The sequence below is a fragment of the Hippoglossus stenolepis genome, chromosome 21 (assembly GCF_022539355.2).
Source record: "Hippoglossus stenolepis isolate QCI-W04-F060 chromosome 21, HSTE1.2, whole genome shotgun sequence".
In the NCBI taxonomy this organism is placed as follows: Eukaryota; Metazoa; Chordata; class Actinopteri; order Pleuronectiformes; family Pleuronectidae; genus Hippoglossus; species Hippoglossus stenolepis.
Window position 1 is genome coordinate 444,724 of NC_061503.1, and position 27,514 is coordinate 472,237.

The 27,514-nt window shown below is 39.3% G+C and overlaps 2 protein-coding genes across 3 annotated transcripts in view; one reads left to right on the forward strand and one right to left on the reverse strand.

Annotated features, from left to right (window-relative positions):
* fasn (fatty acid synthase) overlaps window positions 1-5,792 on the forward strand; it is a 64,600-nt gene extending 58,808 nt beyond the window's left edge. Inside the window, exons 40-42 of the mRNA XM_035145196.2 lie at window positions 295-393; window positions 1,712-1,963; window positions 4,404-5,792. Of these exons, the coding sequence (XP_035001087.2) occupies window positions 295-393; window positions 1,712-1,963; window positions 4,404-4,514 (462 nt within the window). The 3' untranslated portion in view covers window positions 4,515-5,792. The remainder of the gene's footprint in view (window positions 1-294; window positions 394-1,711; window positions 1,964-4,403) is intronic.
* A 7,697-nt stretch (window positions 5,793-13,489) lies between these two features.
* Window positions 13,490-27,514, reverse strand: part of rab3gap1 (RAB3 GTPase activating protein subunit 1) — a 44,614-nt gene continuing 30,589 nt past the window's right edge. The window contains exons 19-25 of one of the 2 annotated variants that reach the window (XM_035145055.2): window positions 24,861-25,088; window positions 24,629-24,725; window positions 21,933-22,036; window positions 20,813-20,928; window positions 19,369-19,471; window positions 18,880-18,903; window positions 13,490-15,051 (exon numbers count right to left, since the gene is read on the reverse strand). In XM_035145055.2, coding sequence (XP_035000946.1) covers window positions 14,818-15,051; window positions 18,880-18,903; window positions 19,369-19,471; window positions 20,813-20,928; window positions 21,933-22,036; window positions 24,629-24,725; window positions 24,861-25,088 — 906 coding nt within the window. In that variant the 3' untranslated portion in view covers window positions 13,490-14,817. The remainder of the gene's footprint in view (window positions 15,052-18,879; window positions 18,904-19,368; window positions 19,472-20,812; window positions 20,929-21,932; window positions 22,037-24,628; window positions 24,726-24,860; window positions 25,089-27,514) is intronic. The other variant, XM_035145056.2, reaches the window with a different exon arrangement.

The following is a 27,514-nucleotide window of genomic DNA, read 5'->3' on the forward strand; positions in this document are numbered from 1 at the left end:
TAACACATTCACATATCCACAACAGTCACAGATTCCAAAATATGACCTAGTTTAATGACATGGAACCATAACCATGAGTGGTACATTCCAACAACGTAAACTATTTGACACATTTTGATGTATTAGAGGGTTGTTACAGACTAACCTAAATTGGATCATAAATAAACCAAAGAATGCACTCAGCAGAAATTAAAATGTGAATATTTAAATTTAATGATGTAGGTTGGGGAAAAACTGTAGATTGAAATAACTGTAAGTTGATTATGGCAAGTTGAATCAGTATTTTGTTTCCAGAGCTACAGAGCCAAGCTGACACCTGGGAACGAGTCTGAAGCTGAAACTGAAGCTTTGTGTGCCTTTATCCAGCAGTTCACTGGCATTGAGTACAACAAGGTATGCTGTCTGCGATGGATGTGCACACAGATAGTCGCTCACCAAAGATTTTCATTATTCCTCTGTGCATTCCTATTGGTGGCGTGTGAAACATGAAAAACTTGAAAACTTGTGAATACTGTGAATATTGCAGAGCAGGGGTAGAGAAAATTTAGAGGTCCAGATAGAGAAAATGTCCTCAGGCAGAGGTCCAGAAGATCATAATGCCTAGCTAGCTAAAAAGCTAGATAAAAAGCCTTTGACAGAGTCCAATGGTTGTATCAATTTGGAACTGGCAGGTTTTGGCCCAGAATATAAGATAATATAAGTGGATAAGACTACTCTATACCAAACCTTGTGAAGAATACAAATGGAATAATAATAGTATCTCAAACTCTGTCATGATAAATCTAGGATGTAGGCAAGGGGATCTTCTGCCCCCATTGTTATTTATTATGCCAATTGAGACATTAGCTATTGCAGTAAGATCAGATGAGAACGTTAGACATTGGTCAATTATTCTATTGAACCCAAAAGAAAGAAAAAATCAGATAAAGAACTATAGAAGCTGCTCAATTAAGGGTTTTTGATTGTTTAACATATTTAGCTGTTTGAATTGTACACTGATGATTGTACAGTGCAGAATGCCACTTTGTGTAGAGAGACCACACGCCACAAAATGCTGCAGAAACATTGGTCAATGTGAACATATTTATACCCAGATAACTTCCATAAATATCCTATTAATACATTAGAACCAAAGCTCTTCTTATTCGGGTTATACCCAACCAATAACAACATTACAATGAGACGTGCTATCAGGGGCAAGCAATCCCAAAACATCTGGGCTCTCTTAATATGTTATCTAGAGAAGACTTAACCCATATAATGGAAGCACAAGGAGATGCTCTGGAAGTGAAATGCGTCCTTCTGCAGTATCTGCATGAATGATAAGCATACAAGATGTTTTTACCAATATTGGTATATTTCAGTGTGATACTCAACTTTTTTCTTTATTGTAGTTTTATTTGTATTCTTTTCATGTTTTTTGGTTGGGGGATGGATGTGCTATTGTATGGTTGTCATTTTTTGGTTGATATATTGTTATGTGTCTATATGAGGACATTTTGCAATAAATTGTCTAAAATTAAATACAGAACAGAATATAACGTAGATGAAATGTCTAGACATTTTCATGTATGCGACATCATCTGTAACCTATAAGTCTGTCCTTGTTTAAATCACGAGTTGGATCTATTTCTATATATTGCTTCAACTAGTTAATTTCTGTAGTGTTCTTCATCCAAATTGTGTATGAATTCTCCCTCTTATTCTACAGCTTCTGGAGACTCTTCTCCCACTGTCAGACCTGGAGGCCCGTGTCAACGAGGCAGTGGACCTTATCCTCTCCAGCCACAAGAACATCAGCCGAGAGTCACTGCTCTTTGCCGCTACTACCTTCTACTACAAACTAAAGGCTGCTGATGGTTATGTCCCTGCGACAAAATACCATGGCAATGTGACACTACTCCGTGCCAAAACCAGCAGTGAATACGAACAAAACCTGGGAGCTGACTACAACCTTAGCGAGGTAACATGCACTAGCACACATTTGCACAACTATAAAAAAAAATTAAGGTTAGATCCTTTTATGTTCACCTGAATTAATGTGAGAGATCATAAAATATCCAGGGAGCAAAGGGAAAAAATTACTATTTCTAAGGTCAGATTTTGAGGTTAACTGAATGTCAAGTTTTCTTCTTATTCTTTGTTTTTTTCAAAAAGGAAAAAGATTGGATTGGTTTTCTCATCATTGTTGAGACTCATTCTACATAGGTTTGATAAGCAATACCCTACTGATACACACATGTAGTAAGGTTTGGAAGAAAGAAGTTCTGTGTTATTCTGTCATTTTAGAAGAATCACACAGACCGTGACAGCCTAAATCATATGAGCCCTTTTTTTTAAGACATTAACGCCGGAGAATGTCTGCACAATAGGGTTTGGACTTTATCCGGAGTTTACCTTTCACATATGAGAAATTCCGGTGAACGTCTGGAGCTCTCACTCAGGCATTTGCGTTCTCACATACAGCCCATCCGAGTAACTGGAGGGCAGCTGTCCTCTGTTGAGACTGTCTCCAAGGACCATCAACAAATCCCTTCTAATCACAGGCCAGAAAACCGTCAATGCCTCGGGCCTTAGAAAGATGAATGAAAAGATGGTGCAGTTTGAACCTGAGATAGTACAGAATATCACAGTATGCCAACACAAACATTTTTTTATGATAAACCAAAACGACCAGCAGGTGGCGATGCTAGAGAGGGAAATATTCCCTTTTACACTCAATTAGCTGCATTTTAATTAAAAAACAAAAAGTGCATCTTAAGGAAACAAGGTAATACAACATACATAACAATTCAGTAACTTCAGTCTTTTTTAACAGACTCAACAGTGCTTTCATGCACAAACATGAAATAAAAAAGTCCAACTACTGAGAAGTAGTTTCAAAAAGACTGAGAATACTCACTCACTGAATCTATGACAATCAACAAAACTGATCCTATTCACACTCCTGAACAAATACTGTTCAGGAGTGTGAATAGGCACTCCCCTGCATAAGAAATCCCCTTCAAAATAAAAGCACAGGATTTTTTACTTAACTTTTTTTTTTGCCCAGGCAAAGGCCGCGACCCAATGAAAACGGGTCCGCGACCCACTTTTGGGTCGCGACCCACCAGTTGAGAATCACTGGTCTAAATCACGTTGTGTCCTTACGACTTGCCCCTGGTGAAATATGCAAAAGAGTCAGTTTGGTGCCTCTCTGTCTCAGTCATCTGAATTAGATGTGAAAGTCCATGAACGTAGACACTACAATGTACTGCTAGTTGGCCCTTTATCTATAACCTGACCTTGGTTATTGCTAGGAGAGAAGGGAGTATAGGCTCTAATCTCATAATGGTATTGTGCAGATGCAATGTTTGAGGATGGTCAAAAATTCTTCAACAATACTCATTGATTTATAAGATGCAAACACATGGAGAGCAAAAAGACAGAAAACAGACACAAAAAAAGAGAAAACTTACAAAGACATGCTCCAAACACTCTCCACCACCACAGAGAGAGTCTAGGTAGGCTTTTTAAGCAGAGGTTTAATTATTGTTACCCTAAAGGCCTGAGGTAAATTTACTAGACAGTGTATCTGTGTTATTCGTGGGGAGGAGGAGATGGTGAATATTTTCTCAGATGACAAATTTATAAGTGGAGAAGGACGTAAAATCATTACTGCTAAAGAATGAAAGGAATACAGTGTAGATGGTTCAGTAGATCAATGATTCTCTGTCAGCCTGGATACAGTGCTGAAGAGGAACCTGTGTGTGGATACTGGACTTAATGACTGGTAAAAGCTTGCTATTGGATATTCGCTCCCTTACCTAAAGGATTTAAACATGAGATTTAAAATTAGCAATAGTTGGCAGGCGAGAAACAGAGGTAGGAGGACCAAATTTAATAACTTCTATTTTGTTTTCATTGAGTTGAAGTGAATTCTTTGACATCCAGCATTTGATTTCATCTAAGCAGTTATAGAGTTTTGGGTTTTTTCAAGAAGGTGCTGTCAGGGGTAACCGGTAAGTAAAACTGTGTCATCGGCATAACAGTGACAGGAAACACTATGCTTTTTACCCGTTGAAAATTAAATCAATATGTGTTGCTCAATATTAATATTTTGTCGGAGACCACATGTAATTCAGTGCATGTGAAACACTAAGAAGTGTAAAAATATTTTAAGTTAAAGGGTAAGTGATGATGTCACTCACTGAGTCAGTGGTCATCCAAGATACATTTGCATTCACACTGTTAAAAGAATGTGTTTGTTCATACCTCTACTTAGAGCTGTTAAGGCTAGAAAGGCACTATATAAATGCAGTTCATTAACAACACTAAATACAGGGACTCGTATAGGTGACAAATAAAGATTTTATTCTTTCTCTATTTAATGCTAAATAATTTCTGTTTCTGTCTTGATTCAGGTATGTGATGGCAAAGTATCAGTCCACATCATTGAGGGAGACCACCGCACCTTCCTGGAAGGAGAGGGGTTGGAGTCCATTCGCAGTATCATCCACAGCTCTCTAGCATAGCTCTGTGTCACGGCAATGTAGGGCTGGATATGCCCATCCCAACCTCACCCTCCCTCACACTAATTCCAAAACATTCCCAAAATGGGTCTTTCCTTTAAGTACTTCAAATTATAGGATTAATTTATAGACTAGGTCATAGAATAGGTTCAACAGTCTTTGGACACTGCATGTTTACATGATATGCCCTAATATCCCAAATGCACCTTATTGCTCCTTTCTGTACCTTTTCAAATCTCATTGGTCAATCACACACTCTCTCTAACGAATTACAGCTCTTAATTGAGAATAGCAATATATTTTTTGTTTTCTATGAAACAGATAGTTTTAAATGCGCAATTTGAAGAGACACTTTTAAATTCAGTATATTTGATAAGGGGTTTGTTTTTGTTCTTAATTTGAAATGCAAATAGTTAGCAGTACTTATAAAATACCCTTATGCATGTTTTCTAACAACACCACTGTTTACTTGTTGGACTTAAAAAATAATGCCGTTAAAGCTGTTTGGCATTACTCTTGAACTTTCTGGGCCAGGCTCTGGTAATTTAAGCTGTGCCTATTTGTCAGTTACACACTGCTCCCAGGACTGCTCCCGCTCACCAAAGTTACATTATGTAAGAACAGGTATTTGGGGTGAGGAATGTGAATTACAGTAGCTCCGTTGTCCCTATTCCAAGTCAGTGTACGATCAGAATTACGGTGAAGCTTCTGTTTTAAGGTTACAAAAATGATGTATAGACTTGCTTTAACACAGAGCACTTTGGTTGGTGTGCAAATTAGTTAAATGCTTGTGATGTACTGCAGCTTCAATGAAAATTATGTTATCTTCTAATACATACTGGTTGTTTTGGGAATAATCAACCAGTTGGCAAGGATCATTTAGGTAGTAGTAAGTAATCTCTCATCTAAAAAGTTGACAAACAGCTGTTACCTTTATACTGCAGTACCTCAAATAAATGTTTGTAGAAAATTCTGAACTGGAAACCCCTGAGCAGCTAGGGGATTCACTCTGTCTTGGGATCTTTGCTGAAAGGCTGTATCCGCATAGAGCTGTCTCTGACTCCCATGACCTCACCTGGCTTTATAATCCCAGGAACTCTTCTTGTCCCACATAACACCAGTCAACCTGACTTCTGAGGCTTCCAATCTAGTCTATGAAGGGTCAAGTGACTGGAGGCAAATGTGATGACTTATTGCAGTGAAAAGGAGAAGGAAGTGACAGTATATGCTCCTCTCTTATATTGTAATATTGTTATGACTAATAAATGTTGGTACCAAGTACTTTGACTATTTTGTGTCTTTTTCCACCTATAGTTGTCATCTAAAATATAGAAAATAAACATGATGTGTAAATGTCTTTCTGTAAGGTACTCTACAGGACACTGAATGTATACTGTATAGCACGGAGCCAATGTGTCACCTGCAGGAGACGTTCTAAAATAGTCACCACAGATCTTTATTGCCACCGCTGATCAGAGCAGAAACCATAGGCAGGCACACATAACATGTCTGGTATCCTTGTACTGTGCTTTGTTACCATGCCACATGTCCTCCCTCCTCACTCCCCCGCTGACCTGCGGTCACACACTTTAACAATAAACATCACTAATCATTTATTTATCAGTTATTAGGACCTGAACAGGACTGAAGTTTGATTCGCAGAGTTTATGAGAAATGTATTTAGACACATTGAAAAAAAAAGCCTGTGTTAGTAAGGAGCTTTCAGTTAGTTTGAGCAGAAGCAGAGCGAATTTAAGTGCAAACGGGCTATTTGAGTGCAAGGGCAGGGTTTTGATGAAAAGTAATGCTCTCAAACTGAAAGACCACGCTCTTGAATAAAGATAGAAAAAAAGCTCCATATGTTAATAGTTGGAAAAGAGCAGAGGAGCAAAGTCTCTCGTTGACCGGTGCGGAGTGACCCTCCTCAAAGCAGTGGCGCTGTCAAGGGGGTGGGGGGTCAGGGAGGGGCTGTGATTAACTGATGAGATTAACAGTGAAATAATTAAAGTTGCATGTTAAAATATACATGTGTTTTCCTATGATTGTTAAATAATAATTGTTAATGATTGTGGGGAATCATTAACAGTAATACGTAAACATACAGCCTGTTAAATGCATAACACAGTTTACCTATCAAACAACAAGTATAGCCCTCCGTATTACTCGTTGTCCTTCAAGTAGCTCTCGGTCTCCTGAAAAAAGGTTGGTGACACCTGCTGTATTGTTACAAAGAACTAAATTGAGTGAACCCAGATGCAGACACAAGATAACTGAGGCAGAGAGTCGGTGCAAATGATAAATACATTTGAACAATACTTAGACGTATTCTCTGGACCTCTACCTAATAAGACCAGTGATGACATGTTTAGCCGCATGTTGTCATTTAACTGCTGGCGGTCGAGGTGGTGTCCTGCAAACGGTGTGGGCTTTGTAGACAATTGGCAAACCTTTTGGAGGAAACCTGGTCTTGTGAGGAGAGACGGCGTTCATCCCACTTGGGAGGGAGGGACTCTCTTATCTAGGAATATAACTCAGTTTATATAATATTTATATAAATATGATGTTAATACACCATCAAGCACAGAAATAGCTGAGAATCTTACCAATTATTTAGACAGCTTCTCTCTGATCACCCTTGATCAGCTGACCAAAATAATCTCATCTTCTAAACCCACAACTTGTATTTAAGATCCCATTCCTACAAAGTTACTTAAAGAAATTCTGCCCCTAATTGATAGTTCGTTACTGAACACAATCAATCTTTCATTTTCATCAGGATATGTACCACAGTCCTTTAAACTAGCTGTAATCAAACCCTTTCTCAAAAAACCCACCCTGGACCCGGAGGTTTTAGCCAATTACAGACCGATAACCTCCCCTTCCTGTCTAAAATCCTCAAGAAGACTCTATGAAGACTTTCAGTCGGGGTTTAGAGCCAATCACAGCACGGAGACAGCCTTGGCAAAAGTCACTAATGATCTTCTAATAGCTTATGATCAAGGTTTTGTGTCTGTCCTCGTTCTGTTAGATCTTAGTGCAGCATTTGACACTATTGTTCATACAATTTTATTACAGACTAGAACAGTTAATTTGCATTAAAGGAACCGCCATAAGCTGTTTTGAATCCTATTTTTCAGATCGATTCCAATTTGTGCAAATTAATGATGAGTCATCTGTGCGCACCAAAGTTAGCCACGGTGTTCCTCAGGGTTCTGTGTTCGGCCAAATTTTATTATCATTATATATGCTTCCACTAGGAAACATTATCAGGACACAGTCTGTAAATTTCCACTGCTATGCGGATGACACCTAGTTATACTTGTCAATAAAACCTGAACAATGTAATCAATTAACTAAACTCCAAGCATGTCTCAAGGACATAAAAACCTGGAAAACCCTCAATTTGCTCAATTAAACTCAGATAAAACAGAGGTTCTAATACTTGGCCCTAAACACAGGGGCGGCTCCTGGCATAGGCGACCGGCTGGCTCGCGATCTGCAGCGATGGTTTCGGGGTCTGTTCTTTGTCTGCTCGCCGCGAGCGAATCGGGCCAGAAAACACACTGAAAATCGATATTAAATGATATAAGTGATATATTATGTAAATGATCAAATATACATCCCATAATTTTGATTTCCCCGCTGTGTTCCTGGAGTTTCAATTTCCCCGATTTTTGCACATCGATGAGAATTGCACATCATTAATGTTTATTTTGGTCGACATGATTTCAGACTCTTTTTATATTTTTTATTATATATTTGTATTATTTTTTATAGCCTACATTTTGTCTGCCTGTGTGTGCATCTGTACACAGTCCAAAAGTTCTTGGGGATGCATGACAATTTGACAGGCTATTGGAGAGCATGTGAAATAAATAATGTATAGCATTTCCTCATGTTTAACATATCCATATGTCAAACCTTGTTCATATTGCATTAAAACGCAGACACCAAATGGATTCTGATGTGCATTTTCTACACATCCAGTATTTCATTTTCAAAATATTTTTTTTGTTAACTTGTTTTATGAACTAATGTGTGTGCGTGGGGGGGGGTGCCAATCTGAAATCTCGCCTAGGGCCTAAACACCTTAGAGATACATTATCTAATGATATAGCTGCGCTAGACGACATTGCCCTTGCTTCCAATGAAACAGTCAGGAACTTGGGAATGATCTTCGATCCTGATTTGTCCTTAAATTCTCACTTAAAACTAATTTCTAGGACCGCCTTCTTTCACTTGCGTAACATCTAAAAAATCAGACATGTCCTTTCTCAAAAAGATGCAGAAAAACTAGTCCACGCCTTTGTTCCATCCAGACTTGATTATTGTAATTCCTTATTATCGGGCTCCAGCAGTAAGTCGTTAAAGACTCTGCAGCTTGTCCAAAATGCCGCAGCACGTGTCCTGATAAGAACCAAGAAAAGAGACCACATTTCTCCTGTATTAGCTTCACTACACTGGCTTCTGGTTAAATCTAGAATAGAATTTAAAATGCTCCTCCTCACCTTTAAGGCCCTTAATAATATGGCACCATTATACCTTAAAGAGCTGATAGTACCTTATCAACCCACTAGAGCACTGCGCTCCCAGAATTCAGGCTTACTTGTCGTCCCTAAAGTCTCTAAAAGTAGAGTAGGAGCCAGAGCTTTCAGCTATCAAGCTCCTCTCCTGTGGAATCATCTCCCACTTTCAGTTTGGGAGGCAGACACCATCTGTACGTTTAAGAGTAGCTCTTAGTTATGCTGCTACAGGTCTAGAATGTCAGGGGACACATGGCGCTTCTCTTTCCTTTTCTCCCTCTTTAACGCATTAATGTCTCACCAATATATGTTACTGACTTGACTTCTTCCCAGGAGTCCTCGTGCTTTATCGTTTGCAGATCCAGGACTGCAGCTGCGGCCACATCGTGGATCATCATGCTCGATCCCGAATCAGAGATCATGATCATATTAGTGGATCGCGTTGGCTTATCCTGATCGGATTGGCAGATCCTGGATCGTGTTGGAAGCTGATCATGGATAGCGGTGGTGGATCATGATCGTGTTGGCAGCGTATTACACACAAACATTTTAACATTCCGTACTATATAATAAAACATCCCAAACCACCTGTGTTTCCCCAAAAACTATTAGAACCGCATTTTGACAATACCCTCCTCAACACCCCTCCAACTCCACCAAATTTGGTACCTTCCCTAGGGAACCCCTATTCATAATTGGATGGTACCCTCCATCACAGTTTGTCAGTTCTGGGTCCACACAGCTGAGCACACGCACAGCCGAGAGGACACAGGTGACAAACAATTCAGTATTTATGTTCACGAGTGTGTTTAAAGGGCACGGGCTAACCCCGTGACTGAGACAAATACTGATTTGTGAATATGAGCTATTGTATAAATAGTATAAATAAATTGTATACATTTTATTGATGATTGGTTGATTGATGAATGACTGCAGAGCAAAGTCCTTGAGTGAGGGGTAGAGTGGCAGGGAGCTTAAAGGGATAGTTTACCGAAAAATAAAAAAATTCACTATCATTATCTTCTCTCCACCATGCCGATGGAGGGGTTGGTAAAGTGTTTTGAGTCCACAAACACTTCTGGAGTTTCAGGGGTAAACTTTATTGCAGCCAAATCGGATACAATTGAAGTTACTGGCGACTTTTACTTCAGACGTAATAAAACAGAAAAAACATAACGTGCCTCCATACTGCTCGTGTGTCTTTTTTCTGTTGTTTTATTACGTCTGAAGTATAAGTCGCCAGTTACTTCAATTGTATCCGATTTGGCTGCAATAAAGTTAAACCCCTGAGACTCAGTGAGTGACTGACTACTGGAGAAGTGCTGTTCAATATGTCAGGAAAGCAGACCTAAAGTCTGTGAATCAGAAAAGAAATAAAGGAAAGAGAATGCAAACAGGGCCGACAACTCTTGACAGATTTATTTCCACAGATTTATTTTCTACATCGTCTCATTTATAACTGCCGCGTACGCACCAAATGGGGCCTGAAACTTGTGTACGCCATCCACTGATGTGTGAAGTAATCGGCATCACGTGTCCTGACAAGAACCAGGAAAAGAGACCACATTTCTCCAGTATTATCTTCGCTACACTGGCTTCCGGTTAAATCTAGAATAGAATTTAAAATTCTCCTCCTCACCTTCAAGGCCCTTAATAATATGGCACCATTATACCTTAAGGAGCTGTTAGTACCTTATCAACCCACTAGAGCACTGCGCTCCCAGAATTCAGGCTTACTTGTCGTCCCTAAAGTCTCTAAAAGTAGAGTAGGAGCCAGAGCTTTCAGTTATCAAGCTCCTCTCCTGTGGAATCATCTCCCACTTTCAGTTCGGGAGGCAGACACCATCTGTACGTTTAAGAGTCGGCTTAAAACCTTCCTTTTTGATAAAGCTTATAGTTAGAGCCGGTCCAGGCTTGTCTTAGACCTGCTCTTAGTTATGCTGCTATAGGTCTAGAAGGTCGGGGGACAAATGAAATTACATCAAAGAAATTAATATCCCATCAATACATGTTACTGACTTGACTTCTTCCCTGGAGTCCCTTTGCCTTATCATCCGCAGATCCAGGTCCGCGGCTGCGGCCACATCGTGGATTATGATGGTGGGTCACGTATCAGAGATCGTGATCGTAATGGCGGATCCTGTATGGTAGATTCTGTATCATGCTGGGTGATCGTGATAAAAATGGCAGATCCTGTATCGTGTTGGCATCCGATAGTGGTGGTGGACCACGATTGAGGTGGCAGCTGATGGTGGATCCTGTATCGTGATGGTGGATCCTGATGGCGGCAGTGGACAATGATTGTGGACTATGGTGGCATCCGATCTTGATGGTGGATCCTGATCGTGGTGGCTGCTGACCATGGACTATGATTACAACAAGACTGCTTGATCAACAATAGGTCTACTCAGATACTCGACCATTACTGACAGTTTGATCTCTGAATGAACGATGTTGTATAACTTGTTGACTTGGCTTTAACAACAGCCAAACATGTATCCATGTCGAGCCAGAAGATAAATATACAAACGACTTCCAGGAAACACAATATGAGGATATGAGAAAACTCCCGATAAGGAAAAACATGCACGCACACATGTCAGCATTGGTAACGAGAGGTGTTTGTCTAGGGTTATAAACACGGATACAGATGCTGTAATAAACCAGATTCCCCTTGCACTGAGATGCTGCCTCTGGGTGTTCTTCACAAAGACATATTCTAGAACATGAGCAACATTGAAGGGGCACATCATCAAAATGCCCCCAATATTACAGACCTTCTGTATTCCATTCTTCACAGCCTTGTGCAGTCATCACTTGCAATATCAGTGGGAGACATGAAGCTTGTCTTTGTTTTTCAAAATTCTTTCAATATTAGGATCCAGCTGACTCACTGACAGAGTGAGGATGTCATGGAGGTGAGAGTCAGACAGTGAGTTTCTCAGCTTACACTTGTTTAGATTCATCACACTGAAAGTCTGCTCAGAGGGACAGCATTACCTGTGCGTGTTTGAGGATCTTTGCATTCCTGTCTGCTTGAACACATCTGTAGAAGTCCAGTAAGGAAGGCGCTCTAAACTTGTTTTGAAGTTGTGAATCAGACTGTAGTTCAAGAAGTTCCATTTGGAGCTCCTCACTGACTGTGTCCACATCAACAGAAAAGGGATGCGCAAGTAGCTCAACAACAGTGGCATTGTCTCTGAAGTCTTCAAAGCGCCTGTCAAACTCCTGCACAAGATTGCTGAGAACGTCCATGTATTTGGGTACATTCTCTTCTACCAAGCCTATCTCTCTAAGACTGGGGAAATGGGCCAAATTCCCTGAATGTTGAGAGAACTAAAAAAGAGAACAGTGTAAGAAACTAAGAATGCAATCTAAACATAAGCATACAAAAGCTGAGGAGAAAATGGCCAGGAGTACATTAAGCTATGGCATTATAATAAAAAATAGTTTAAATAAATAATTAAAAACTTGATTAATGGAAATACAAAAGGCCCCACGACTTGAGGCCTACTAAACACAATAATATATATATATATATATTAAAAATATTGTACTTTTTGTGATCATTTGAATGTTATAAGGAGGCATGTCAACTGCTGAGAGATGTCTGCTGAGCAGTAGTATTTTTGCTTGAAGGCTCTGACATGATCAAACAGCTGACTGATTATCTGGTCCTCCCCTTGGAGCTGGAGATTCAAAACGTTGAGCTGTCACATCCATTAAAAAAGCCAGGTCAGAAATCCATTTCTTATCCGTGGGCACTTGAATGTTACCTTCCTTTCTTGCTTGAAAAGTCCTGATCCTGTCCCGCAACTAAAACAATCGGCGGAGAACTTTCCCTCGGCTCAGCCATTTCACCTCCTGGTGTTACAGCACATCACCATATTGCGCATCCATCAGAGCCTTGAACTGGCGGGGAGATAGCGCTTTGGAGCCCATATTGTTGACAATAGAGACAACGTCGGACATCACACTCTTAAGCCCGATTGATTTGGCACACAGCTGTTCCTGATGTAATACAATGGTATTTTTAAAACTTCCGCACACTCGCAGACTTTCTGCGATACCAGAGCAGTGAGGCCAGATTTCTTCCCTACCATTGCCGGGGCTCCATACTTGGCCCGCGGGCCCCAAATTGGGCAGCCCTGTTTTAGATGAATAGACTAATGAAGTCAGCTCGGACTGATCTACAGAAGAAATATAAATCTGGTGCTATATTGGGTAGCTCCATGAACATTAATTCCATGGGATAAATAGTTTTACTTTTAAGGCTTGAAATATTTTTCAGATAACACAATACTTTTACTCATGTATAACATATCTCTTGCACAGATGGTCTGTTCAACAAGCACTGTTATAAATGCTACCAAAAAAGCATGGTTCTTCTAAACCTTCCCACCTGCTAAAAATGTCAGTGTTTGCTGATGCATCAGGCCAAGACAGAAGCACTGATTGAGACAGGAGTACAGCATTTATTTACATTTAACAACATGTACTGTGCACCCCTTGCCTACATACACAGATAACTTGTAACTTGCACAGAGCCATTTACCATTGGTTAACAAGGCAACAATTATTCAGTGAAATTAAGTGAAATCAAAGCAAACTTTTGAGTAATCACATTGGCTTTTGCTGCGGCAAGTAAATATTAATGATGTAATTGTATATATGAGCAGGATATTACTGATTTTGGATTGCACTCATACACTAACAACAAAAAATCATGAGAAAAAGGAATCAGCAACTTCTAAATCCTATAAAATAGTACAGAAATGCCATCAGCACATCAAGAGGGATCAACCCTTAATATGGATCTTAACACAAGGATAGAACCTGATATGAAGATGATTCATGTTATTTTAATACTTGGCATTATGTCAACAATGTCTTACAAATCTAATATAAAGGACATCAGAGGAAGAGATCCGTGTGGCTGACGTGTCAATACAGAACTTAATTTGAGAAATCGACAAAGAATAAGCTCTGAAGGTAAAACAAAGGATATTTTTGAAATTATTTTATGGCGGAACATTATTGAATTCTGTATTTATCTTTATTTCATTTACATATTACATTTTTGTTGTAAGACAATTAAATATAGTATAAAATTGGGATATTATTGCAGCCAGTAATTGATTACGCAGTTCGAATCCTTCCTGAATGTGTCTCCTTTGATCAGATCTCACTTCTCTGCACTATATGCAAATAAACATTTGTCATTTCCGTTTGGGATGACAACATGTTGTTTTTAAGCAGTCTAACTATATAGATGTGTCAGTTGTAAGATGGGTGTGTCATCGCACTAAGTGGCATTATGATGAAATAAAAAGTCACTAATTTGACCAAAAAATCATTATGTAGTGGTCAGTGTTAATATTTTAGTGGTGGCTACAAATAAATGGCCACTGAGAAGTGTAAAAATACTTCTGCTTCATGGTGAAACCGTCGTGGGCCAGAGGACATCAGCTGAGTAGGCTCTTTTCAACGTGGCTCAGGAACATTTCCGGTCACATTGCCTCCCTCTCTCTTACCACTGCCCTCCCATCCACAGACGCAAAGTGAAACTTCTTTTCTACCTTCTTTTAAACTCTCTCTGTATAAAAAATACTTGATAGTTGCAATTGTGTACTCATGAATCAACAGAGGATTAACTAAATTAATAATTTCAATATGCCACCTTTTGTCCTTCACTGATCTTTTATTTCTGGCTGCAAGGTGCAGATTATAATGACCAAATGGGACAAGGTTTGAGATGAAATACAGTGAAACAGTATTTAATCTTAGAAGAAGGAAGTGTCTGAAGAGAAGGCCCCTGCCAATCTGAACTCCTCCCTCACCAACACACAGAAGAGCCGCTGAGGCAGAGCTTTGGAGTACGGTGCCGGTCGAGGGACACATGTACGCAACAGAATCTCCCTGCCTGCCGGAGAAGGGAAGTCAGGCACTTTGTTGCTTACTCCATTTGGCTTCCTGACATTTCCCAAATCTTCGTCCAGTGGTGTCAGGAGAGTAGCCTGAGGATGAAGACAAAGTGAAGTTACAAACCAGCAACTAAAAGGTAAATTGGAAGGATATTGAAGAGGTCTTTATGTAGTCTGTATAACTGCTTTCCGACATGTACTGGACTTCGCAGATCAAGAGGAGGTGAATATGTGAACGCAAATGCCGACACCGGTGTCGAGGTGCTGTAAACATGATCACGTTATCAATGCAGCGGAGTTAATACGTCACTTCCTGCATCCGGCTGCTCCACCCCTCGCCTGAATAATGCAGAGGATTTGTTGCTGCTAACGTGTCTGTGCAGAGAACCCTCCACTGTGTTGTGCATGTGTGAAAGGCAGAGTGTGTGTAAACTCCGTAGGCAAGTCTCCGGATTTTACCCTGAGGTCATGTCCGAAAACGGCTTATGTGTTTGAAACCAAAAACACACAAAGTTGTTCACATGTACATTTTCACAAGTTCCACGTGTTATTTAGAAAGATTATGTAAAAACAACTCAATCAATTTCCATGAAATTTTGTGGAGGGATGGGTCATGATCAAAGGAAGAACTCATTAAATGTTAGTGCAGATCTAGATCAGGGGGCAGATCCAGAAATGTTTCATCTTCTATTATATTGTGAGATGGGGGACTTTTCAACATTTTTGTAGATTTCTCAGAAAATAATTCACAAAACATGAAAAGAATGAGGCATGTTTAGACTGATATTTGAGTGTGTGCAACTTGGTGCAAATTCCTAATCAAGTGTGGATCAAGTGAATTTAAATGTACTTTCATATGGTGCCTTGATGGAGGTATGCATTCTACTGAGTGCTGAACTAGCATTCAAAGTAGAATTCTTTGGCGGAGGTAACCAGGTGTAAGCTACTATGTGTATTGAGAAGGAGAAAAAAATCCAGGATGTGGACATGGAGATCGCATCTGAATGACTTAGTATTTGGATAAACCTGCCATAGGGAACTGGAAGCCCTGATATGCTGCTGCAGCATCCAATATCGGTGGAGAGAGCACATTGAATGGGCCTGAGAAGAGCGGCAAATTCCAAAATAACAAAAAATGGTCTGTATGGTCAATGGTCAAAGCACTTTTCTACTCTTGGGGACCACTCAAAGCACTTTACACTACAGCTTTTTGCCATTCACACATACATTCATAAGGACCATCTATGTGCAACACTTCCTCATCAACATACATCACTGTTGGCACAGCTGTCAGGGACAACTTGGGGTTCAATATCTTGCCCAAGGACACTTTGGGGTTGGGTAGACTAGGATTGAACCACCAACCTTCTGGTTAGAGGATGACAATTAAAGCTGCAAGCAGGATTGAAGGATCCTCGATGAGCACAAGAGAGCGCAATGCGGATGCTGAGCCGTTACCCAGACAAAACAGGATTTAGAACCTTTATGATCTTTCGGTTCTTCAAGAAAACTGTTCTGTTGCTGTTCAATGCTAACTTTTCACTACTGTATTAATGAAATTTCATAATGATGTTATTCAATCAATAAATCAATTAAATTGTGACCATTTATACAAAAAAACCTAAAATAATCGGTTGATCTAACTAGGCTGTAATTCATGTCTCTAATCATATTGGCTATATAAACATTAGGTCGAGACTACATACAGTATACAGAGATACCTAAAGAAAAATAATTTTTGAAATGTGCATGATGCCTTCTTTGTGACTTCATGAAAAAGTTACAGTATAGGTTCCTCAAAAAATACTGCAGTATTTTGGTTATAGGGATAGTTCACAAAAACTACCTCTAAGCCTCTAACTCTTCTTGTCAATGTTTCTATCAAAACTGAGAGAGAGAGAGAGAGAGAGAGAGAGAGAGAGAGAGAGAGAGAGAGAGAGAGAGAACTTTTAAAATAACTGCAGCCCTTGTGAGGTTTATGGTATGATCACTGTGTTTTAAAAGTAGTCCTGTGTACTCAAATAAATATCGATACTATACAGTATAAAGCCATGCATATACTGCTACTGCAAATATTTCAAAATATAAAAACTTTTTAAAACAAATAAATGAATTCAGTTAACATAAACGCAGGAGTGCTTTGATTTTGAAAATGGGTACAGGAAGTGATGCAAACATTTACGTTTGGGACATATTCGACAGATAATAAAGATAGATGGAATTTATATATATATATAAACTGGTTCTTTAGATGACATGCTCTTTTTAGGTAAAAGGTAAAAGATGCTGAAATGCTCTCAGAGCTGTGTTCAATTGCAGGCTTGGTAATATGTCAACGTACAGTGTTTCCGCTGGTAACATTTCTGCGTAACGGCCCGCCACACCAAAATCTTGGCCACCATGGCAAAGACTGTTGTTGCATATGTGATCAAACATCTGTGAAGTGCGACTACAAGTTCCTTGATCTCCCAGGTGCACCTAACATTAAGCTAATGTGTCTCTGTGTATTTTTGTTGAGTCGTGTCCCCTCCCTCGGCGAGGTGGAGTTTAAACTCACACACACAGGCTCCGAGATGGGACTCGCCCCCAGTCACTGGCACACAGACGATTCACACACATTGTACTCCTCCTAGAGGATTAATCCGATCTACTTAAAATTTTGTTAGTGCAAAGAAACAACCTCAACTATGAAAAGTTGTACGCTTTCCTTCAACAGCATGGCCGTGGCGATATCGCCATGAAACAGGAAGTTCCACTAATTTGACTATACATTGTCCAATCTGCACAAGACTTAACATGTTTGATGACTTGGCGTGACCACATTTACATACCTAAATTCAGCATAGTCATAGCACCACCTACGAGCAACAGGATGCCTGCATCAACAGGATGTGACATTTAACCAAGCAATACCAAGCCATATCAACCTACCTCTAGCAACTACACCACAACGGCAGCACACCCAGACACATGCGGACTGCAAGCGCCCGACCATTGCTGCTTGCAGCTTTAATTTAAATTCTAATTAAAATGTCAGACTGAATATTCTTAACAATTAAAAGTTCATTGCTCTTTGAAAGAGGGTACTTGCATGATTACGCTCTAATATTGTCATTACGTCAGTGGTATAAAATAGTTTAAAAATTATGAAAGTAATATCATTTATCGCAACAATTTCTGAGTTTTATCATCTAACCAGTGACAGGCTTAACTTAATACTTAATAGTGCACCAAGTGAGAGGTTCCTTGCATAGATTACAGCTATAGTTCTCTGTGAATTTCTTTCATATCCGAGCAAAATTTGTATCGTATAATGAAATAACCTTTAACTGAATCAATGTTTATGTATGTATATGTACAGCAAAAGTCACATTTCATTTTTTCTCGACACCTAACCCCCGTCCCCAACAAAAAACTAATTGTCCCCATGCCTAACCTCTTGATCCACAGGAAACACCACTACATTTGTTCACCAACTTTGAAATTATATACTGTAATTTGCTAAATTATTATTGTCAAATATCAATTACTCAACTGATAACATAAGCAATTAATTAAAGCTGAAAAATAGAACTTAGACTGCAGAAATCACATTAGGCACCATACACAGACTATACCCAAAAAATTATCATATTTAAGTCTTGCAAAGTGAATTAGGTGTAAATTAAATGTTGAATCAACCCCAGAATCCCGCAAAATATAGAATTTATATATTTTCAATAGGAGGCATAAATTGTACAAGTAGTGCATTTCTTTTAATAATAAACATGGTGGTTATTAATGATGCACACAGACTCCTAGAAACCATAAATATATGCTTATTTGTGCATTTCATGCGTTTGTTAAAATGGCGCTGAGGATCTTTAGACATGTTTTATGTATACATGTTGTTGGAAAGAAAGTCTCATTGTTAATTGTTACCTCATCACTGGTGAAGTCAGTCAGCTTGACACAAGCAGCAGGAGGAGAAACAACATAAAAACATTGTCGAATGGAGGAAATGTACAAGAAAAAAAGTCTCAAGAGGGTTTGAGGAACTGCCTGAACCATTTTGTGGTGCACAAAAAATGCAATGCTAGGGAGTAGCACAATTTAATATTAGACATTTTAGCTTATATGTTCAATAAGCTGTGAGCTTTATTACAATATCAGAACATTATACTCACAAAGGACTTGTCTCCCCTCTGTTTGCAATATTCATGACAGTGTGTGTGTGTGTGTCTGTGCATACACTGTCCTTGTCAGGACTGGTTGTCCAATCCATTTGTAGCACTATCTAATTTTGCTTCCCTTCCCAAACCTAAATACCAGGAGTTTTCTCCTGGTAAGATACATTGCGCGACCATATAAGATAACCATCCCTTGTGAACAGTATCAATGGACCATAAGAGAGAAAGTGAGACTGCTTACCCTCTGAGCGCTGACAAAGAGTCTGTGGATGATGCTGCCAGCTGGCCCCTGGCCAGCTCCACTGACTACAACCTCTGGTTCTTCCAAGAGGGAGCTCACAAACCTGGAGAAATCAAATACCAACAGTAATACATACAAACCTAATAACAACTGATACAATATATAGTTATCAGAACTAAACGTTTTACCTCTAGATTCAGAAAAAAACAGAAGTCATTGTAATTGGCCCTAAACACCTCAGAGAAACATTGTGTGACCCGATAGTCACATTTGATGGCATTAGCATGGCCCCCAGCTCTACTGTGAGGAACCATTGAGTTATGTTTGACAAGGACACGTCAATTAACTCACACAAAAAACAAGTCTCAAGGACAGCCTTCTTCCACCTGCACAATATCATGAAAATTAACACATCCTGTCTCGAAAAGGTTGCTGAGAAATTAGTCCTCTAGACTGAACTATTGTAATTTAGGGATTTCACGATATGAAATTTTGGTGCCACGATTATTGTCAGAGGAAATATCACGGTTTCATGGTTTCACGGTTTTCACGATTATCGATACTATAAAAGGAAAAAGACACACAACAAGCAATATATAGCTAATACATAGCTCATAATATAGCTAATGAACTTAAATGTGTATCATTATCATCAACTACATCCATACTGAATGTTTGGCTATTTAAAAGTAATTTATGTAAGCTATTTTATTTAGTTGCCTCATTATGGAAGGCTGGTCATTGAATTTGTTTTTCCTGTCATCATAAGCAGTGTATCTGTTTGGGACTTTTATTGTGAAGGGTCAGCAATGGAAGTTATTCTGTTCTGGGAGCGAAGTGTTGAATAGTTGTGGAAAGTAAACAAGCATATTGTCCTGGTTCAAGCACACATTCTTCGTGTCCTTATTATACTATTACCTCTCAGTATAGGTGAATTAAACTCTCGGCTACATTTATAATGGTTAATAGGAAGAGAGAGAGGGTGTGTGTGCATCCGCATGTCAGCCTCTCCTTCGGAGCTGGTCAGAAACCTGCCCCCCCTCTCTTCCCTATTTTTCTCTGCTCACCGCAGGCGGTCGAGGCACACTGAGTCTGGTTCTGCTAGAGGTTTCTTCCAGTTAATGAGGGAGTTCTTTCTCTCCACAGTCACCAGAGTGCTTTCTCATTGAGGGAACTAGATTTCTCTATAATCTTTAAGGTCAAAAGTACCTTGAGATAATGTATGTTATGATTTGACGCTATACAAATTAAATTAAATTGAATTTGCAGCTATAGGTACAAATCCGGGGGAGCACTTAAGTCATTTGCCATTTCAAATGCCGAGTTGCTGACTGGGGTATTAGTTTAGTACAATTCTTCCAGGAAGAGTAGAGTGTTCCTGCTCAAATATAAAACCAAAATTCCTAACTGAAATGCAGCTAAAATAAAGCAATGTCTCACTTACTTTTCTAATTCAGCTGTGTCCTCTTCACTTTCACCCTCATTGACGGCAAACTTGGCCTTGAGTGAGCGAGCTTGTGTGATGACTGTTTCCATGGTCATCAACTGGTTGATGAAATCCTGCAGACAGAGAAAGGTCACACAAACACGTTGTCAGAACAGGAACTCAACTAAAAAGGCTTTGACTCCACCACATTTACTCCAAAAATTCACTACCTCCTCCCAAAGAATAGCACGGTTACATTGTCCAGTACAGTAGCCTTAGGTTTATACTTTGCTTCTATAGTTCTTTCTGAGCTGACTTCACTAGTCTCCTAATCTATACCATCCACGTCTATTAGATCATATTCATCCATACATTTTTCTTTTAATTAAAATTTCTATATTAAATCAGATTTAAAAATGACTATTAACCGGCTATAATAATAGCTCATTATTAAAATGAATAGTCGATACCTCAAGTTAGACTCTTATCTTGGCACATAGTGTATGCAAAATGGTAAATGGTCTCAATCTACATAACACTTTTCTAGTCTTGATGGCCAGTCAAAGCATTTTACAGTTTTGCCATCCACCTATTCATTCATACAGTGCATCTATTTGTCGCACTTTCTCAATGGCACAGCCAGCAGGGGAAATTTGAGGCCCAGTGTTTTGCCCAAGAACCCCTTGGCACACGGAATGGAAGAGCAGGGAATCAAACTGCCAACCATCTGTTAAGTGAGCCACCTGCACTATCTCCAGAGCCACAGCCACCCAACTACAGGTAGGCACTGTGTCTGTTGGCTGGCATGGTCAGTCAATAAACACTGACTCTTCGCAGAGCGCAGTGGAATCTCAGTACAATGATGCCCATGCTCAAGAACACTTATTTGGGAAGTCTCAAATGCCAATGGAGGTGTTTAGATGATCCAGGTGGTAAACTTTTATACCATTATATATTATTATCAGTGCTGTTTTGGACAATATTGGACTAAGGATTGGCCTTTCTCTGCCTTATGGCCTGCCCCCCCCCCCACGATGAGGACCCTAACCAACTATCGACAAGAAGGCCATCAGCTGGGAGCAAAGATCCATGAGAAGGTAGTTTATGGCATTAAAGTCCACCCTGATGTGTCACTGACCTCTAACTTCTTGTTGTCATGGATGTGGGGCTGCAGCAGCTTGCTGGCTTGAGATATAGCTTGCTGAATGCTTTTTTTGACCGATGGAATGTCTTCTACTAACTCTGTTAGAGAGAAAATAAAGAGGAGACAGGGGATAAGAATAGTAAGAAAGTAATCCATTAAAGCTGGGAAAATATAAAATGAGAACTTTCTTTCAGCTGAAAATTGTATTAAGTTAAACTCTAAATTGAACTGTAACATGTAAATACACAGGAGATGACATTCATCTCATCCTCTTTGGAGAGAAATAAACAGTACTATCTGCTGTATTAATCACCACATTAGAAAACAAAATAAGGCACATATGAAATAACATACAGAAACACACAGATACACTGCCAGTGGTTTTATTTATATATATATATATTATGGCGCTCGTTAACGCGAATGCCATGACATACTATGCTGTTGACTCTGCTGAAATTGCCTCATAATTTGGACTTCAATTGTCCTATCGTTATTAAACTTTCCCAGTATTCCATTAAAAAACGTTCAAATGAAATACATCATTTTACATTACATTTAATTTAGCTGATACTTTTTTCCAAAGCGACTCACAATAAGTGCAATAAACTATGAGGGTACAAACCCAGAACAGCAGAAATCATGTAAGTACATTAACTTAACACCAGAAAGAATAAACTGGTCCTCAGTCACATACTCATCCTATATAGTACATTTTAAAAAACGTATTACCGCTGCTTTAAAAGTGAAAAGGTCATATGTGAAGTTTTAATCTGAAAAGATCACACTAAGCACCAGTGTTGTGCATGAACGCGTTCATATTTTTCGTGAACGATGAACTGAACGAATCAGTTTTCATATGACTCCAGCGAGAGTGAACGCCACTTACGTTCACGTTAATTTTTTAAATCATCATCGCATCATGCCAGAAACGAGAGAAAATGTGCGTGTGTGCTCCAAGACAGCACGCACGCACGCACGCACGCACGCACGCACGCACGCACGCACGCACGCACGCACGCACGCACGCACGCTGCAGTGAACGTGACAGTGCCATCAGGCGCACAGAGCGCACTGGAGATCACTTACAAAAAATTAAGAAAAACTATTCACTTTAGACAATAATATTCCAGAGTGGAGGCTAGGATCCAATGATGTGAGGTTATCGGTCCGATTGCTCTAAATAAATAAATACTGCCGTGACAATGGTGCATAATGCTGTGTGATGGATGCACGCGAATGGAAGGATGAGGAGGAAGCGAGGGTTCAGCGATCACAAAGACTTTTTGTCCCATGATGATGACTGATCAGCTGATATCGTTTCTATAGATCTGTGATGTGTGATCTTTGTGCTAAACTGAGTCCAGTATCACACAGAAAGACCGACGGAACCGAACCATTCCAGTACAAACACAAGCCAGTACAAACACAAGTTAAATTCTATAGATTGGGGACATCACAGTTGTCTCTGAATTTAATAATCCTTCAGTTTTGAATGATTAAAACACGAACATGAGATTCAACAAGTTCCCCCACATTCTGACAGTGTGGTTTTTTTTTTTGCCTCCACCTTTGAATGGTCTTTTTTTATTTGAGGCTCTGTTCTCTCTTGGCGTCCACGTCGACAACGGACTGAAGTGGAAAACCATCACCGACGTTGTGTACAAGAAAGGGATGAGCAGACTCTATTTCCTGAGGAAGCTGAGATCATTCAACATGTGCAGCAAGATGTTGGAAATCTTCTATCAGTCTGTTTTGCTGTGGTCTGCCGGGGGAGCAGCATTGGAGCCGGTGACACCAACAGACTTAGAAACTGATTAAGAAGGCTGGCTCCGTCATTGGCTGCAAACCGGACTCTTTTGAAGTGGTGGTGGAGAGGAGGGCTTTGAACAAACTTATTCATCGTGGACAATCACGAGCACCCTCTCCACCACCTAGTGGACAGACAGCGGAGAACTTTCTCCAACAGACTGGTTCAGTTCCACTGCCGTAAGGAAAGATACAGGAAGTCTTTCCTGCCCACAGCAATAAGACTGTATAACTCTCACCAATTATAGTTTCTATCCACACAAAAACTCTCGGATTAGTTCCTGCAATAACTGTGAATTTATATTATTTAATTTTTCCCACATATTATATACATATTCATTTTATACTGCACATCGTATAGTCATATTTATTTATTTTAGTCATGTTTCAAATACTGCAATTTTTACACTTAGCCTTTTTCATTGCTCTTTGGGAAATTGCCCTTGAAATGCTGCTGTAACACAATAATTTCCCAAATTGGGATCAATAAAGTACATCTATTTATCTATCTATCTATCTATCTTCTATCTATCTATCTATCTATCTATCTATCTATACAGTGACCAATATTGGTTGAAAGTTGGGTCCAGGGGCAGGTTTTGTGTGAAGATGAAGGACCCTTGGAGACTGAGTTTTGGAACCTCTCCTTTGTCTTCAGAACAAAGAAGACATGTGGTCGCAGGCTTTGGCTACACATGTAGGCCCAACTATTCTATCATGTCCAGAGTTCAATTTATTCATATACATATGGACTTTACACCTCTTGTCAAATTGTTTTCTTAATGTATTTATAGATTGATAATATTGGGGTAGCTTGCTAATACTAGCAGTGCATTCTTTTATGTTTGATTTAAATTTTCAACCAAACAAATGTGACTTACCCTCTTCCTTCAACTTCAGAATAGCAGCATGGAGTATGCAGGGCAGGAGATGGTCTGTTAGGTCAGCAGGTTTCTGTAGAGCCAAATAATGCAGAACCTACAGAGGCAAAATCAAAATCCAGGCTTAGTTTCCCCCATTTATCTGCATTTTAGATTTTTTACAGAGGTAAATCCACTCAGGGAAACCTTTACTGAATATACTGAAAATCGTTCTAGTTCTACACAAAATTACCTTCTCGGCTTCCTTAGTGTCATCAAAAAGCCTTCTCTGGCGGCGTGCAGGTATAATCCTGGCTGTCTCCCAAGTCTCTGCCCACATGTTGTCTGGGATCTTCATCCTGGCACTAAGATTCCCTTTCACCACTGTGTTACCCTCCTCATCGATTACCTCCTCCTCTATGTAATCCCTTGGTGAATACCAGCGCACAAAGTCCTCCAGAACACAGCCTGGATTGGCTGCCTGCGGAGACACAGGGACATTTTTTATTTCAGTATATATTCTAGTATTTAAAGTGAATAATACTGAGGCTGGGTGAGGGCTGATACTCGAGCTTGACCTATATAGATTATTGGGGGTTGATACAGGAAATTATATTAGTCAGTTAAATATTCCTGATACTGATAAATTGGCCGCCATAAAAACAATTAGAAATGCATCAATAGTACAAAGAAAACTCTTTATACAGAAAACATCAGGACGAGTGCAATGCAGCATTTCAATATAGGTTTCTGAAATAAAAAGCACTTTGTAAAACAAATAAAAATCATTATAATTCACAACCGAGATCAACGTTGAGCATGTCATGCAAATCCAGTGAGTGAAAGAGTCCAAACAAAGAGAAAATTATATGATAAGTAATTCAGGATTAAAACATGTTTATCATTCAAAGAACATTTTCAGCAGTTTGAAAATGAAAAGGTTTTTACGCAGGTGTCCAGTGGCAGCAGCTACAGGAGCACATGATGATGACGACAAAATGAAAACAACATGATATGAATCTGAAGTGTTCAGGAAAGATGTCTTAAAAAGAAAGTGTAAAACCCGACAGGGAGAAGTGGCTTTAAAGCTGGACAGACTGGTCTTCTGTTAGCTCATCTGGAGTTACTGAAATAAAACCATTATGACAGTCATGACTAGAACTGATAAATGTTGATGAATGTTTTACTGTGTCAGAAAAAAAATAATGGAAACTCACATGATTTAAAAACAGTTCTAACAAATGTGTTACGTGGTATAAAGAAAGCAGACTTTGGCCTAGTCCTAATATTTTAGGTAAATTATCTGAAATAGCTTACATGGTGAGAAATTCCAAGTGTCAACAAAGTCACTCACTAATTAGCCAGCCAGCATCTTGTGCAAGGCGCATGACAACTGCACTATTTTGTAGCACAAAGGAGTTGTGGGCTCACCTGGATATTGTGAAATTTAGCATATACATGAATGAATGTAGGATTATATTGTAATTCAAAGTGCAGAGTTAAACAGAATAATCTCAACATGTAGTCTTTTATGTATTTATTTATAATGTAATAATTTATAATTGCTCCAAACTAATAAAATATTTTAACCATGAATGTAACATTTTATCTGAAGAGTAGTTTTTCTCCTACAATCACTCGTAAGCACAACTTAATAACAAATCAGTTAGTACCAACAGCCAATTTTCAGAAAAGCATGAGCTAATAAATTGTTTCTAACTTAACACTAGATAATACTAGTTAGAGCACAACCGATTTATCAGTTGGCCAAAATTATTTGGTCGCTATGAGCTTTTCACAGACATATCTGCGATTTTTGACTGTCAATATGCGGTGATAGAAACTTTATGATTTTACAGAATAAACAATGCAGAACACGTGCATTTATTTCAAGCCTTCTTTTTATGAATGAACACTTCTGACAAATTGTAGCCTTATACGGTATTATTGGGGCGTTAATTATGGTAATTTGCTAAATTCATACACACTCGCGCATATATGCACAGGTCATTTACACTTAGAATTGTTTAACAAATCTGACGTGGCATGTTTGTAAGTAAAAATATAGAAGAAATTTACGTAAAGAATACAAATATGTTCTCACACGAGGCCAATGTTCATACATAGTCTGCCTGTTAACACATTAACACACACACGGGAGAAAACAATACCCAGCTTTGCAAGTTGAACTTACTATTTAAGGGTCTTTTGTCTTTATACATTGCACAAAAATATTAAGGGAACAATTAAAGGGGACATAGCATGCAAATTCCACTTTGTTAGTGCTTCTACAGGTTAATGTGGGTATCTGGCATGTCTACCAACCCAAAAACTCTGGGAAAAAAACACTCGCGCGTTTTGTTATGGTTCCTCTAAGTCAGAAACGTCATGCTTGAGTGACTCGAATGAGCTTCCTGTGTATTGTGTCGTAACAATACAATACAATACAATACAGTAAATGATGGTCTTCATAGCCCCCCCCCCACCCCTCTCTTTCTCTCTCTGTCTATCTGCTTGTGTGCTTGTAGTGGATGGGCAGAGGGGGACATTTAATTATGTGATTGGGAAAATTAAAACTCCAGGACAACAGAAGGGGAATACAAAGTATGGGATGCATATTTGATAATTTATATCGTTTAAAATCATGGGGGGGAGGGGGGAGGGGGGAGCTGGCTCATTAGCATTTAAAGGAACAGGCACTCAAAACAGGTCACTCTGTGGAGGGCTGTTTTATACAGGGTAAAAAGGGTGCTGTTTTATATGATCCTTGTGGTATTTTGACCAAAGTATGTTACAGACATTTCAAGACCCCAAGGAACCATATCAACTTGTGGTAAAATGGGCATGCTATGTCCCCTGTTGGGTCGGAGGGGTAGAGCTAAGTGGTAGGGCTTTATAGCCCTCGAA